This window comes from Euprymna scolopes, chromosome 39, assembly GCF_053919585.1.
Source record: "Euprymna scolopes isolate OS-2025 chromosome 39, ASM5391958v1, whole genome shotgun sequence".
Taxonomy (NCBI): domain Eukaryota; kingdom Metazoa; phylum Mollusca; class Cephalopoda; order Sepiida; family Sepiolidae; genus Euprymna; species Euprymna scolopes.
In genome coordinates, this window is record NC_136520.1 from 39,288,896 (window position 1) to 39,306,046 (window position 17,151).

At 33.6% G+C, this 17,151-nt stretch overlaps 1 protein-coding gene across 9 annotated transcripts in view; it reads left to right on the top strand.

The window, feature by feature from the left end:
- Positions 1-17,151, top strand: part of LOC145263764 (partitioning defective 3 homolog) — a 522,695-nt gene that overhangs the window by 494,945 nt on the left and 10,599 nt on the right. For all 9 annotated transcript variants that reach the window (XM_080120803.1, XM_080120802.1, XM_080120805.1 and 6 more), the window contains 2 exons: positions 8,155-8,367; positions 13,251-13,443. In XM_080120803.1, coding sequence (XP_079976929.1) covers positions 8,155-8,367; positions 13,251-13,443 — 406 coding nt within the window. The remainder of the gene's footprint in view (positions 1-8,154; positions 8,368-13,250; positions 13,444-17,151) is intronic.

Here is a 17,151-nt window from a genome sequence, read left to right on the forward strand (position 1 = left end):
GGGGGGGGGAGTTTTAAAAAATGTTATGGTAGGTAAGTAGGAAGGATCAAACCCGGAGTCATGAGTAAAAGTAGGAAAATAAAGTGTGAAAAAAAACAAAAAAAAACAAAAACATCTGCAACGTTAACAGTTCGGCCACCAAGAAAAGTCCATTCCAGTTGTTTAGGAAACAAAAAAAAAAAAAACGACTACGGTAGGTCGACGCGAACGTGAAAATATAATGTGAATTGTCCAGCACGCTAACCACTAGGCCACAGAGCACTGCAGCTTAGTTTAGTGATTTTAAATAACTTCACATGAAAGAACTATGAAGCCAAACCGGTGTTCTCTTCTCAACTGTTCCTTGTGAACGATCCCCAAACGGTGTTAAGTGGTGGCAGGGGGAGGAGGAATTTATTAGAGAGAAAATATTTTACCACTTCCATTGATCTTAACCGATTTTGGCCGTGACTTCTCAGCAGAAAAGTATAGAAATCTAAGATTATCGAGTAATTTGAGAAATAATAAGTCTATAACACACCTCAGATATTGTTCTGCCGTTTGTGCATATTATATTTGCATGAAATATCTTGATTTTTAATCCTATTAAGGTCAAAATCCGACGGGAAAAAATGAGTTCATTTTATTTATATAGAGATAACGATTTTTATGCAGAATTATTGGTGATTAAGTTTTTGCAGATTGTCTCCCCCCCCCCACCGATCTAGGGCGTATGGTGCAATGCATGACAAATGACTTGTTACCTTTGACACGACTAAAACCAAGTTTCTCTCCTTGCGCCAAAAACGCTCAGATCCTTGTCGAAATGAAGGGCTCTCACTTTGAGGAAGTCCAGGTCCTTGTTTTGATAATCTCTTAGGACTGACTTCTGATCTAGAGCATATGGTGCAGTTCATAACAAATGATTTGTTACCTTTGACATTTCTAAAACCAAGTTTCTCTCCTTGTGTCAGCAACACTCAAATCCGTGTTGAATTGAAGAGCTCTCACCTTGATAAAATCTAGTTTCTTGTTTTCTTAAGACTGACTTTGGATTTGTAGGATGCGGTGAAATGGATGAGAAGTGATTTGTTAGCTTTAATACCTCTCAAAGAAAGTTTCTCTCCTTGCGCCACTAATGCTCAGATCCTTGTTGAAATGAATGGCTCTCACTTTGAGAAAGGCCAGTCCCTTGATAATCTCTTAGGACTGGCTTACATTCCAGATCTAAAATGGAAGACTTATATTCAGTCCGTTACTAACATTGCTATTAAAAATGGTTGAATCATTCTATCACTCTTCAAAGTACCTCACTTCTGATGCAATACACTGCCAAGCGGATATAGCATTGGTTAAGAAATATTCTAGGGTGAATTCTATCGAGAAATTCTGAGTTCAATTCCAGAAATTTAGAAAAACAATATACAAGATATTTAAAGTTGAAGGAGCCTAAAATGAGATCTGTCAACTTTAATGGACTTAATAAAAAGCTGAGTTCAAAATTTTCAGAAGATAAGCAACTATGGCAAATGAAATCGAAGAAAGAGCGAATGGTAACAGTGGTTGGAACATTGTGAAAATGACAAGGTTCAAGATGGTGAAGCAAACTGTTTAAAACTTTTACATTTAATTTTTTCATTGGCTTGTGCTAATATTACAACCAACATTTCATACTCTGCAAGAAGCTACAGTCACAAACAATATAGAAGATTGCATTGCTAGCCTGAAATTACAAATCTACAGGGGTAAATTTTTATTTATTTTTTTTTTATTACATTTTCACCCCAAACAAGGCAAATTGCCACTTTGATAGTATCAGGGGCAACAATTACTGGGGTACTATGCAGGGATTTGGGCAGCAAGATGTCGGTTCACGTTACACTTGAACTTCTGCACGTCAGTACTGTTGGGGAAGCAGGGACCTGGAATGGAATTGCAGAGTCTAGCAGTTCTAGGGAAGAAACTATTGGAGTAAAAAGATCTTTTATAGCTAAGGATCTCTACAGTGTGGGGGTGGGATTTAGCAGCCTGTCGGGTATGTCGAGGATGCTCATGTCGTGGGGGCACAAGTGATTGCAGTTCGTCAGAGCATTCACCACTAAAATACTTGTAGAAAAGGCAGAGGGATGCAACATTTCGTCAATGGGACAGAGGCTGAAGCTTAGATGCCAGTTCAGGGCCTATCAGGTTTGTGACTCTCTTTTGAACCTTGTCAAGGAGCGAGAGACTAGTAGCAGATGCACCAGCCCAGATGTGACAGCAATACTCCATACATGGGCGAATGTTGGCCTTATAAAGGTACAGGATACTTTCGGATGTTAGTAGTTGTCTAGCACGGTAGAGAGAGCCCACCTTTCTTGCAGCGGCCATGGCAATGCCTTCAATGTAATTGTTCCAACTTTAAAATATTGGAAAAACAAGAGGTCATGAAATATTTTATTGAATGATTAAAAAAATTTTTTTTTTTTATACTTTTGATGTAATGCACCTTTTTCAAAGAAGACCGTTGGTTTTTAGAATTTTTTTTTATTTCTCTTCATTTTTTTAATGGTATTAACCCTGAGGGGTCAGCTCCTCATGATGAGAGGAGAGGGTACATCTGGTGTTATTGACAATTGTTGTAAGTCTGAAGTCAATGTGTATGTGCCTGATTTTGCCCAAATTTTAAATAGGAGTTTGGTCATATCTTCGAAATACTTTCATCAGGTTAATTTGAAAATATAAAACCAAAAAATGTTATGAAATATTTTATTAAATGATTAAAAAAAAATTTTTTTTCTTTTTTTTGAGATTTTTGGAGTTAATTAGATCTGTTCATATCAAAAATGTAACTATTTAAAAAAAAAAAAAAAGTGTTTTATTTTGCTTGTTTTTATAGCATTTGGATTGTACAAGACATGTCTGAAAAGAAATGGAACTAGTGTTCCAAACAATTTATTTTAATTCCAAAGAATAAACATGGTTCTTGCTTCAGATCACTCCCTCTGTTACATTAAGAGACCTCATGCCAGTAAGTAGTGATTAAGTTAACTAGTGTGAATTTTGATGAAGGTCACTCTTAATGCATGTCACCATAACCTATCTGCAAACAGAATTGTATCCAGACACAAGCGATGTGAGTTGAAGCAGCAAGCAAAACTTCAAACTCTGTAGACAACATAAAAGTCAAACTCTATGTAACAGAGCAAGGATATGTGTCTAGCAGTTGTACGACCGCCCACATATGCAAATGACCGAGTCGTGTGTGAGGTTACATCACAGCAAGGAAGAAGGGAAGAAAAAGATTATAAAAAAAAAGAAAAACATGGCCCGAGAAGGACAGAAATAGATGTTACCCATGAGTGTACAGGGAAAGGCATGTCCTAAACATGGCCGGACAAAGACAGAGTACCAGATATTCAACACAGCAGAGTCTTGTTAAGCACATTGGAATACAAGAAGACTTTTGAACAAGAAACAACAGGTTATTCTGGATGTATCTGTAAATAAACGTCTGTTATTTCAACTGAAAAAAAAAAATTGACTTGAATTCCTTTGTCTTTGTTTCTTTACGACTGTCTGCATACAATGTGTGGGTCCCGAGTGTTGACATGTAATGACTGTTACATGTAGACAAAACATCACAAGCAGGATGCATTTAATAATATAAAAATATTCGGAACTGAATGTTACATGGAGGCTCTGGCCATCTGTGACTCTCATTTCATAAATTAAAAAAAAAAAAAAGTTAAGAAGGAAATGATTTTAGTTATTTAATCTCTCTCTCCTTAATTCTATTCCCTTCAATAAAACCTTAAAGAAAACTCAGCAAAAATCTTGTTTTTCATGTATGAGAAGTGTTATTCGTCTTAGTTAAAAAGACGCCACAATCAACAACCACTAGACGACATAGCCACTCATGAAATGCAACAAAGCGAAACAGCATCAGACAAGGGGATAAAGATCAGCATGTGTAGACACCATGCATGAATACATATAAAGAACATAAAACTTCCCTAGTTATTTATTTTATTTTATACTGATGAATCACTGCTTCTCAAGACCCAAAGGTCACTTGAGGATAAGAGTTAATGAGTTTGTTAGATGGACAGTGAGACCAACACCTTGAAGATTGGAGATGATTGAAACTGGAGAAAATTTTATCATTTGAGAGGACAACTCAATAAGAATTTATTAACATTTGATTTGAAAATGACCATGTTGTAGTCAGCTGGGAAACAGCTCTGTGGTATTGTGTTCCATAAATGGTTAATGCTCGGAAAGAGACTTTGCTCTTTTAACAAGAACAAATTAATTTTATAATTATTCATGTTTTTCTTTTGATCTGTGGGTGTTCCCCCTCCCCTTTTTTTTTTTAATATACTAAAGATTTACCATTTATCAAAACCCAGTCGCCACTCGAGGATAAGAGTGGATGATAAGACAACACATTCAGATGATTGGAGACCATGAATAAAATTGGGCAAATTTTGATTTAAGAAGACAGCTCAACAATAATTTAACATAGGGTTTCCTAAACTTTTTCAGGTTGGTGCCCTTTTGGCAGTCTCGAATAGACTGCTAACGCCCCCTACATTGTAAGCACATGTAAGCTTATTTTAGAAGTGCAAACAACGATATTATAAACAAAATATGTGTTTAAAAACAATGATTTAGTACAGAACGACTTTGTGGACTTGTAAACATTTTATTTGATTTTGACAATGACCCTTAAATCACATTAAACATTTTTTTTTTTTTTTTTTTTTTTTTTTTGCAAATTGAAAATAATATTAAACACATAATTTGCTTTTCAAAAATTATTTATCTAATTGACCATTTTTTTTTATCTTCAGAATTACCCTTAATTTACACATGCAACTTGTACCCTCTCAACATAAAGTGGTCCTGGATATGACCTTAAACTATATCCGATGGTGAGGGCCCCAGTTTGTGGGCTTTGGGGAATATGGAGCTACCCTTTAATTGCATAGCTCCCAGGTCCACTCTGACCCAGAGTGGTAGTACCTGTTAGGGTCCCAACTATGGGTTAAATAGAAACTGACTTGAAAAAAAGATATATTCTATTAAAAAAAATTTTCTTCAAAATAACTGGATTCGGCATTAAATAACCTGAAAAAAGGGTTGATATGCCGTAAAACAAAAACAACCAACCAACCCTCAACATAAATACCCCTGAAAAATCTGATAAGCAGCAAGGTCCCACCCCTACACACTAGACATCCCTAGATGTAAGAAAGCCATCTACTCTAATAGTTTCTACCCCAGAACTGCTAGACTTTAGAATTCCCTTCCAAGTTCTTGCTTCCCCAACTGTACTGACATGCATAAGTTCAAGTGTAATGTGAACAGACATCTTGCTGCTCAACTCCTTACATTGTATCCCTGCCCTTTATGTCCCTGATAGTAGCCCCTTACATCAAAGTGGCACTGTTCTTTGTTTGGGGTGAAAATGTAATAAAAAAAAACAATAACAAATTTTTTTTTATTTTTATTAATTGAAAACAACAATATTAAACACAAAATTTGTTTTTTTCTCTCTCTCTCTCTCTCTCTCATATATTTATATATATATATATATATATATATATATATATATAATGTGTGTGTTTTTAGTTACCACTCCGCAACCGCCCCTTTCTGTGTTACTGCCCCCCCCCGGATATCAGAGCACCACCCCGGGGGAGGGGCTTACTGCCCACTTTGGGAAACATTGATTTAACATTACACTTGAAAATGATCATATCCTAGTTGCAACTAGGAAGCAACTCTGTGTTCCGCAGATAGGTGGTTCTTGAAAAGAAACTTTATTCATGGAAATTATATTTAGTTTTAGACTTGCAGAAGAATGGAAAATTATTTGCACTGGTTGTAGCTAGATGTGTTTTTTGTTGTAGATGCTTTACAGAAAGGGAGACAAGAGATTGGAGCTCAGTCGAGAATTTACTATGAAAATAACGATGAAGTAACAATGTTGTGGTGGTGTAAATGTTGAAAGGAAAGAAGACTCAGAAACAGTGAAATGAAAAATATATTAGACAGAAATACAGACAAGCATGTGAGTTGAGTGGGAACTAATGTTACGACTCTTTCCCTCAGAGTTTGGGTTTAGAGTTACAGGAAATCAGAACCTGCTTATCGGAAATGACATCAGCAATAGTCCATCATCAGAATCTGTAGAGGTGCTACTCCAACAAATATCTCTTCTGTGAGGAAAAGGCTATAGAGAAAAGAAGAGATTATCCTCCAATTTTGTACTGTATTATGGTAAGATCTCTGAGCATTACCTCCCCAGATGTGGCATCTGTATTCCATTAAATATATCACCAAAGTATTAATTATGTTGGACTAGCAAGGGTACCCAGTGTTGCCTGGGTTCACATGAAGTTCCGTTTGGACACACCTGCTATACTAAAATATTGAGCAGTTTTTCATTATTATATCTCAAGTCAATCATGGGTAACATCAATACCCTCACAACAATGTCAAAAATAAAAGATATGGTAATCCTACTTAAAAACTGGTAAAAACATGAAATGGTAAAAAGAACTATGTGACAACCTCCTCACCAGATATTTCGACAGAAGGGATACGAAGAGAAGATATTCTATGGATATTGAGCACTTTTTGTTGCACGTGCGCTTGGACCCCCCCCCCCCAAAAAAAAAATCTAATAGGCTCAAACATGAAACACAAAAGAGGGAGAAAAAAGGAAAAAAAAAAAAAACGACACAATTTCTTATGACATCATGACGTTGCAAAATAAGAGTTTTAAACATAGTTTTAGTTTAATACGTGTGCGTGACTTGTGAAAAACAAAGCAACGCAAGACACCCCCTCCTTCAAAAAAGTGGTTTTGTTGACCACCACAGAATAAATTTTTCTTTGCATAATTTTCACATATTATGCATCCAGGGTATTGCCCTTTTAAATGGTACTAGTTGTGACCTGGTCGGATGCTGATGACGAAAGGTTTTAGCAGACATATAAACAACAAAAGGGAGAAAGCGGCAACCATGGTTGAAGTAAGCGTCCCTAATGATGCTGGCCTTAACAGAGCAGAGAGGCAGAAAATAACAAAATACCAAGGATTTATGTACGACATGAAAAGAAACCAGAATGTTAAGAACGTATCAATCATACCAGTCATTATAGGAGCAACCAAGCTAATGAAAAAATTTCAAAAACTATATGGCGAATATACCTGGTGAACCAAGTGCAAAAGAAATACAAACAGTAGCACTTAAAGGGACGGTTAGAATCTTAAAAAAATCTCTTGGTTGGAGTAACTAAACTAATGGGAGAATGTTTGGCATCCGGTAGAATGCCCCATCCTCAGCAAAACAGTGATAAGAAAATTAAAACACACACACACACAGACAAGTCCCTTTTATATAATTATATTGGATGATGATAAAACAATCTGCTTATCCCTCTTTCAACCATAGTTCATACATCACGCAGAGTTCCATCACTTTTCAGACATTTCTTATAAAGAAATGCTGTACTTATGTAATTTTCTTTGTTTTTTTTTTTAATTCTATTTATGCCTTTTTAATGCTTTTTTTTTTCAGCTATGAAATGCATTGTTATTTTTCAGCTATTTTTTTAAAATACATTTTTCGATTATAGTTAACTAACATACTTCCTAATCTTCAGTGTTGCGCTACTAGAAGCAGTGACAAGGCAAATCAGTTCCTTCACTTTTTTCTTATCTTTCCTGTACATGTACTCTTTTTTTTTTACGTTTTTCTGATATTTTTATACTTCATTAACATAGTTATTGTATAAATAAATTAAAATAAAAAACTTACTTTTATGATTTCATAAACATATTTCTTATAAAACTTCAAATAAAATGAAAACTTTTTTTAATTTATTAAAAGTGCAAATAAAAACTAATTGTGTTATTTTTATCTGTATAATTTTGTTAATTTTTATTGTATATTTTTCAACAATGTTGTTTTCTTAGATATTATTGCAATAAATCACTTCTCAATAGAAATACTGAAGAACAGTAAAAGTGGAGGAACTGATTTACTTTATTACCGCTTCCAGTAGTGCAACACTCGAAGTTAGTGAAGTATGTTAGCTAACTATAACCCATTTTTCCTGTCTCGTTAATATTATCCTTGCTTTTGTTTTTCTAAAATATGGCTCTAATTCCTTGTTCAGTGTCGGCTCGAGGTCTTCATTCGGATTTGTCTTTGAGAAAACGGTCAAGTTCCATGGAAAGTCTGCCAACGCCAGATGTGGCTTTCGAAAATCAGTCCCCTCCTTTTTGGGCAGCAGACCGGGCAGCTCGAGCCCGCATGTGTAACGAGAGTTTTAGGACTGCAGTCGACAGATCATATAATGCTCCACACCTAGCACAGAATATGGAAACACGTAAGTGAACCTTTACATTCTCAATAAAGTTTATTTAACACGGAATTGATTTGTGAATGGATGTTGAAATTATCTCATTGCCTTTTTAGGTTTTTACTTTTAGGGTGTTTAGTAATGGGAGAAGTATTTTTGGAATGAGCTGGTTTTGAAGAAATATTTTCAGTGAAAAAGTTTGCAGGGTTTAATAATAAAATGTGAGAAAACGAGAGACCTGTTATACGGCAAACAAAACAAAATAATGAGTGAAGATGGGATAGGTTCACAAAAGAGATTATTTATATATGTTTAAATGGAAGTTTATAACGGTAGGAAAAACAGAATGTTCGTGAATATTTTTAGAGTTCTTGTAAAAACAAGGGATTCATTAGCTAAGACATTGAACAAATTTTAGTCGATTAAGAGCCATGAGTTACATGGGTTATGAAAATCGTAATCAAAACTTCTCTGCTCATTTATATAATTTATAGTTCATTGAAAGTTGTTTATAAGAGTCAATCTTCATTTGATTTCTTATTAGGAAGATAATTCACTGAGAAAGATTGGAATATTTCATTGAATAGGTTTGGTTTTGATTGAGCAGATGAGAACAGAAGGATTCAAACAGTCAGTGTGCGTGTGTGTGTCATGCCTTGTAAGTGCAAGTATGCATTAGTTGACATACCAGCAGGCAAGAAGTCCAACAGATGGGCGCCAGTCTATGGATTTCTGCTCAACTAGTTTATTAAACAAAAATCTGGCTTTTTAAAAGATTTCAGTAACTCACAGAAAGACCATTTCGAATAAATTCAGAAAGTTTTCCGATTTATCCAAAATATGATTGTTTTTATTCGGGATAGTGTACGTGCAGATAATGTGTGCACAAACGATTTTACGCATTTTGATTTTGTGTAAACATCGGCTGCTATAGCCTAAGCAAAACCTGATTCTTTCATTGTGCAAAAACTGGCCCTAATTCAAACATTTAATTTATTTTTTGATTAATCTGGAAACCTGTAGAAATCACAGTTTATAAAGCATGGAGAAGTATGTTAGAAAGCCTGGAACTTTTTTTTGTCACCATAGTAGCAAAAACTCAGATATTGGTTGTCTGTTGTTAGCTATCCACACAAATCATAAAATTCTGCTCACTTAGCACAAGATATGTAGATAAACATTTACATTCTCAACAAAATTTATTCATACATAAATGGAGAAATCACCATGTTTCCTTAGTAAAAACTGAATTTCTTTCAAGAAAGATTTTTTTAGTTTGCTTGAAGCATTGTATATAGTGTGTAACAAGTTTTGTTTGAAAGCTTTGAGAATGCAGGTTGTTAGAAAAACACTGTTGGGATGAAACAAGGCAGAAAGAATGATGGCGACTAGCAGAACCCGTGGAAATTCCACAGTAGTTGAAAACACATTTTAAATGAATAAAAAATAAAATAAAACAAATAATGACTAATTTAAAACAATTTTTTAGCAAAGTCTTTTAAAGTTAAAAAGAATTGATTTAAAAATTTACATTTTTTTTTTTCAATGAAAATTCAACACACAACATATTTTGTTTTTTTCTGAATAATTTTTTATATAAATTATAAAAGAACAGATGTCAATTCACTTGCACATTTTTTTTTAATTTTAAAAAGAAATAATAAAAAATTTAGTCTACTCGACATTAGTTCTTTTTTTTTTTTTTAATTATAAAATAGCCAATTTAAAACCGTAAACAGCAGCCATTTTTTTTTTTTTTTTAATTTTTGGAGAGGAAATAGTTTTAATGATTTTTAACTAATAAAGAGCAACTATAAAGGAAGGTAATTCGTTTCTCATTAATTCATGTTTGCAATGATGTTTTTTTGTGACACTAGATGTACGGACAAGTAAATTAATATTTAGATTTTGAAAGATTTCAATAATTTTCAATTATAAAGTATTTATTCACCAACATAATGTGTTGAAATAGGACTGTATCATAGTGTTATGTTGGTTTAATTTTTTTTAAAGTATATCTTATCTTCAGAAAGAAGAAATTTTTTTTTTTTTTTTAAATATGCACAACCATTTGATGAAGGTGTGTTTTATACCCAGAGCTGGAAGTAGAAGGATTTTTTTATTATTTAAAAAAAATTTGTGTAAAAGCCAACTCCAAATTCAAATATTTCATCCAATTTAATATTGGATGAACTCAAAAACATGATTTACCAAGCATACAAAAAGTTTGTTAGGAATTCATTTCACTGTGTTACGTTTTCTCTTACAGATGCGTGTATAAACTACTAGCGGAAGACGCCCAACCATTTTTGGTCGTAAAATAAATTTAAATAAATTTCAATTCATGCAGATTTCATATTTTATTACAGAGCCAATTCTTTATTGGATATTGTACCTTATATATAATACTGATTTCAAAGGATTTTTTAAAAAATTAACTTGGGTACCATCAGCTAGAATCAAAACCAAAACATTTAGCACTCCACCTGTGCACTCTACTGTTTGAGCTATCAACAGATAGATTAGAAAGATTTAAAATTAAACAACTTCAAACTATGAATGAATTTGCGCATGCACAAAAGTAATATAAATATGTTGGCAAGTTGAAATGTACATTTTGCATTTCAGCTTTCCGACATATTTCTGTACATGTTATTCATCCATTCAAACAAAGATTTTACTTGTTACAAATCATCCTTGGTGTATGATTACTATTTCCTGTTAATTTCACTGTTACGCAACCAATAGTTTAGGAGTTTATTAGTTATTTTCACACACACACACACACACATCTGTTTTATTTATATAGATTATACTCCCATGTCCTCTTCATAAACTGAGGTTGCTGCTTGCTTGTGTATACAAAATAACTCAAACACATGTTAATTTATAAAAAGGTTTATTTGAAAATAAGTAAATTCACCACAAACATCAGAAAGACTGGTTAGTAAGGTATGTGACAAAAGAGAAAGTCTTGCGACATAGCGCATGCTACTTCCCATTGGGGACTGCACCATAAAAACGTCTTTCTTGCTTGAAGTATCGCAATACAAAATAAAAGACAAAATCCCCAGTAGATGATGTCCTAGATATGTTTTAACAAAAAGAATCATCCACAATCACGTCCTGATATAGTTTGATTAAAAATGGTAGACCTTCAATTTAGATCAAGGGAGATAAGTCAGTTTGTCATACTGAATTGATCACACGACTCTTTATGCCAGAGATAACAGATCTGTTCTTCAAATGCTGCACTTCAATTTCTGGTTCTGTCAGTGGAAGACAAATCGTTCACAACTGAGGCAATTTTAAATTTTTGTTCCTTTTTTTCCATGTTAAAAAACAACCCTGGTGTCTAACTCTGTCCCGTGGGGAGGCATTGTAAATAGGAACTCTTTCACATTAAAACATAAAATAAAACATGATAATTCGATAAATTTTATTTTACTTGTAATTATTTTTCTACCGAATCATTTATTGTAACTTTTGGAATTTATACTAATTTTCAACATGACACGTAATACGTAATGTTTTCGCCACAAATACGTTGGCTTAAAAGGTCAATATTGTAACAAAGACAAAGAAGTTGTGTAAAGTTATTTAGTTTTCTTCCACTGTAAAAATTGTGATACCGGAATCAGAAAATGGGATTGAGAAGTCAGTGCGTCTGAGGAGGGGCACTCTAACCTGCAAAAAGTGTCGGCATTCTATTGTGAGGGGTGCCTCAGACGACTAACAATAAACTAGTCCCTTCACAAAGAGAGAAGCAAAGCTGGTGATATTGGACCTCCTTAGAACGACACAGAACCAGCATTACCCTGCAATCAACAGGAACAGGTCATAGTTGAAAATAAGAGTTCATAGTAGGAGTTGGTCTGAGACCGAGTAGGTCTGCTTCGTTTGGTGAACAAGCAAAAGAGGAAGAAAATTAGTCTTGGCTCTTGTGATCACATGAGAGTCGGTATGAAGTCTCGTGTTCTCACAAGATTTTGTGCTTGACCCTTTTTCCAAGGGGCACAATTATTTCAAAATTCCTGTAAAAATAGCTGTAAAGGGAGATAACTTTATCATTCCTATCGAGAGTGGGAGACACTGATATTTTTTTTACTTTCCTTTCTGGAAGTTAAATCCGTTCATTTTACAAACTTTTAAAATTTAGCTCTGACATATGGAATTTGGGCTGCGGTAATGTGAGGTTCAACTTAGTGTCTTTTTTCTTTTTTAATTCTGAAAAAAAAAAAAAAAAGATAAAACATGAAAAAATCTATACAAAAAAAAACTGTATTATACTTTCTTAGTCTGTTTATCTGTTCCACTTTTCTTGGAAACTACTGGACTAATCAGGCTTAAATTTTGTATGGACCCTTGTTATGATAAAGTGCAGCACTACTAAGTAATATGGTATCTGTTTGATACACAGGGATTAATAGTGATTAGCATTTAATGCCAAAATGAGAACAAATTTAACCATATTCAACCATCAATTTGGCATAAAGCACTCATTCTTAATCAACGAGCTATAACTTTTATCCATTTTTAATGGGCTAAAAATTCTAATATAGTTTATTAAAAGAACTGATTTTGGACTGTTTACATTTTAAATTAAGTGTTTCTTTCAATTAAAACATTCTCCATTAATTTGGGATAATTTTTATTTAAGTTTATTGGTGGTTGGGTGATAAAGAAAAAAAGTTTGATCTTGGTTCCTTAAGTTTAACACTAGGATTAATAACAATATTTATTTGAGACTCTATCGGATTTCCGAGAGATTCATTCCGCCACTATTTCGTCCTAAGGATTTGCTGATAATACATTGCCATCACTGTCCTCTAAAAAAAAAAAAAAAAATGCATGAAAGAGAAAACATTGTTTTTTATTTTTATTTATTTTGTTTGTTTTGCTTGTTTCAGTTGAAGAAGAAAATAGTGATATTGGTTCAAACTTGGGTCATGGGCATCTTCCAGCCCATATACATCGGCCTATACCTCAAAAAGATAATCGCCACGAAGTAAAGGGTCCTCCACCCGAACCAGCTCCGAAGGCTAATAAAAAGAAAGAACGTGACAATCGCAAAAGTGGGGGTATATTTAAAGGAATTTTCAAGTAAGATTTCATTTTAGATTTCTTCAAAACAAATAGCATGTATTGTCACAAACTATGATATCAGCTGCGCCAGGTTCAAATTCAGTTGTATTTATTTATTTATTTTTTTTTTTTTTTTATTAATTCTTTCACTTAGGATAATTAGATGATCAGAGTAAAATGTGAAGATAAGCTCCTTTTAATTGTATTTTGTTACAAAGTCATAATATTTAGCCATTCATGTTTGCTATCTTGGATCGGATCTTCTCCAATTTGGAAAAATTAATTTTTCATGTTATATTTGTACATATACTGGCAAAGCTGAACTTAGGATTAAGTGGCAGATAAAACATGTATGTAGATATGTAGCTAAAATGTTTGTAAAAGCAAAAATTCTCTCTCTCTCTCTCTCTCTATATATATATATATATATATATATATATATATATATATATATATATATTAGTAGCCTGGTAAGGCCACAGGGGAGACAACCAAGCAAAAAAATTTGAAGCAAAATTCATCCCAAAGCAGCAAAATGAAAGCTGGCTTGCTAGGACACACACACACATATATATATATATATATATATATATATATATATATATAATTTTGGCAGCAAGTCATTATTCAAACATATCTGATTGAACACAAACATTTTTCCAATCTTTATGGATAACTTTTCAATTTGCAGAGTGGTCTTTTTAATTTCAGTAGGTAAGTTATATAGTATGGTGCCCAAAAGATAATCAAATGAACCGATAGAAAGTGCTTGAGAAGAATATGGGTGAACAACAACTTTTGGGCGCCATTCTATATAACTTGCCTATTGAAATTAAAAGACCACTTAGCTAATTGAAAAGTTATCCATTACATAAAGATCGGAAAAAAAGAATAATTCGGTCGTGCTCAATCAGATGTTTGAATATGTGTGTGTGTTTGTGCTAATTTGGGCATATTTTATTGGTTTGAAAATCTTAGTTCTTTTTAACCAATTGTCATAAAATTTTAACCATAGAATAGTATTATAATCTTCTAAAAGCCTGCAAATTTTCATGTAGTTTTGGCCCAGAGAACCAAAGATATGTTCATTTCAATATTTAATTTGGCGACGAGTATAGATATATAGATATACCACTTTTTGAGGCAATTTTATATGTTCGAAACTTCAGCAATTATTGATCAAAATTAAACAAATGAAGGCTTGTTGGAAAGCTAAGGACTTGAATTGTATAGTGGGCTATGTGACATTTGCCTTGAAGGTCACACATTAGTTTCAAGAAGTGGGGGATTACTTTTCTATATTAATTTAACGTAAAATGAGTACCCACTTTATGGCCACATTGGCTATAAAGTGGATGGTCATTTTACGTTAAATTAATATAGAAAAGTGATCCGCTACTTTATAATTTCTTCATATCTTGGAAACTACTCGTTTCCTAGGATTTTTACTGTTATTTTCGTTTTTCAGCACCCTTGAACACCAATAATGGTGGTAATTCTAAAGGATTTTTCGTGGGTGGAAAGATAGTGCACCTTTACCAATACTTCAAGCAGTCATTTGTTTTCCTAGTTTTGCAGATGAATTACAAAACATCTGATATTTTCCCCAAAACCTCTGGCCTTGATGGAGGGAAGACAAAATCTTGCTGCTATGGTTTCAAATGATCTGCAAGGGGAAATTTAATTCCAAATATTTCTCATGTGTTATATTCCCTGTCTTTGGTTTTTATACATAAAGTAAATTTCACAGTGTATAAGGATTATTTGATACCAGAGATATTCATGAAAGTACTCTATTTCCAAAAGAGGGGAAATATAACATATGAGAAATATTTGGAATCAAGTCTTCCCTTGCTGTTATTTCAGATCATTTGGAACCATAGCAGAAAGTTTTAGTTTTCCCTCCATCAAGGCCAGAGGTTTTGAGGATATATATAAAGTAATGCAGGTAACTTTAGATCTACAGGAAAAATATGTATTTATATAAAAGTGCTCAATAGTAAGTAGTCATTTATTTGGTATAAAACTTTATATAAACATTATTGGGTTAAACTCGTGTGTGTGTATGTATATATCAATAATATAAAACTGAATGTCTGCGTGTGTGTGTGTGTCTGGTGACGAATGGGCTCCTATATGGTTGAATATTTTAAAAAAACTGATTACATGTAATGATAGAAGATGTATTGAGACACAGGAATGGGTCATTTGATCTGGCGGAACAGTGGTTCATTAAAATTGTGGGGTCTGCGTTCGCGCCTGGTCCACAAAGTATGGAAATAAAAAATTTAAAAATTAAAAAAAAAAACTTTTATAAGTGTTTTTGATATAGATGTACATAAGAATACTTTGATAAGTATGTTTTAACTTAAATATGGATGGTATAAAATTGTGGGATCTGCGTTCGCAACTAGCCTCCATAGAATGGAAATAGGCACAAACTTTAATAAAGACTTTTCATATCTATCTGCGTAAGTATACTTTGATAATTATGTTTCAGTTTGAAGAAATATGGTATAATAAAATTATGAAGTGTTCATTTGTGCCTGACCTCCATAGAATGGAAATATATCACAAAGTTTAACAAGGTTTTTTAGTATAGATCCACAGAATATTGTGATAAGTGTTTGAATGTGAACAGGTATGGTATAATAAATTATGGGGTTTATCTGTTTTATTTTTACTTTCATCATATTTTGCTTTGGTTTTGATACCCCCAAATTCAAAGCTATCTCTTTACAACCCTTCCTTTTCATAACCTATCATACTTTAATAAATCAGATTCCATTTTCTGTAAGGCTGTTTTTAAACCCAGTCAACGACGGGTACTTTTGCTAGTATATATATATGTAGCATTTGAATAATACTGGACACAGTTCCATTATTATTAACTGTTGATTGATAATGATAAGTGTGATAACGAACAGAAACTAAATACACTTCTAAAATATTTTTCTCCTTAGCTCTAATTCAATGTTTAAAAAAGACAAATTAGACAAAAGAGGGGCAAATAAGAAGTAGGGTAGAGAAAAAAAAAAAAAACTATTAAGGGTTTCCATCATCTTGGGACGTCTAACAGTGAAGGAATGGGATTTTGCTGTTTGTCAGGTTAACCAAGGCTAATTATGTCAAGAAGGCACGAGTGCTATGGATTCGTCAGAGCACATTCCATTAAAATATTTGTAAAGCAAGCACAGGAGGCACCATTGCAGTGATGGGGCAGAGGTTGGAGCTTGATTGATAGTGCGGGACCTAATAGGATTTGATATAGAAGTTAATTTCTAAAAGGGGGGGGGGAAGGAACAAAACAAAGTTATTAAAATAAAGCAGTGGGTGATCAATTTACAAAGTCTGATGTCATAAATAATGGTTAGTCATTCTGCTGCTCCAGTAGGTATCTCGCTGCCAATGTAATCCTTTATTTGTATTATCCATCCTAAAATGGATTACTGTTGCCACATTTGGGCAGGAGCTGCTCGGTGTGCCTTATCCTGCCTTGATAGTTTAAAACCTAGAAGGTACCGGCTTCAAAACCTAATAGGTGATGCCCTTTTCTCTTCCTTGCAATATCTTTCCCACAGAAGAGATGTTGCACGCCTGTCTCTGCTCTGTTGTTATTTTCATGGCAAGTGCTCGTCTGAGCTCCAATCTAGCCCCCCCCTCCCCTTGCCAGACTCTCACTTAAAAAACACTCAACTACTTACAAACACTACTAGCAATTTCCCT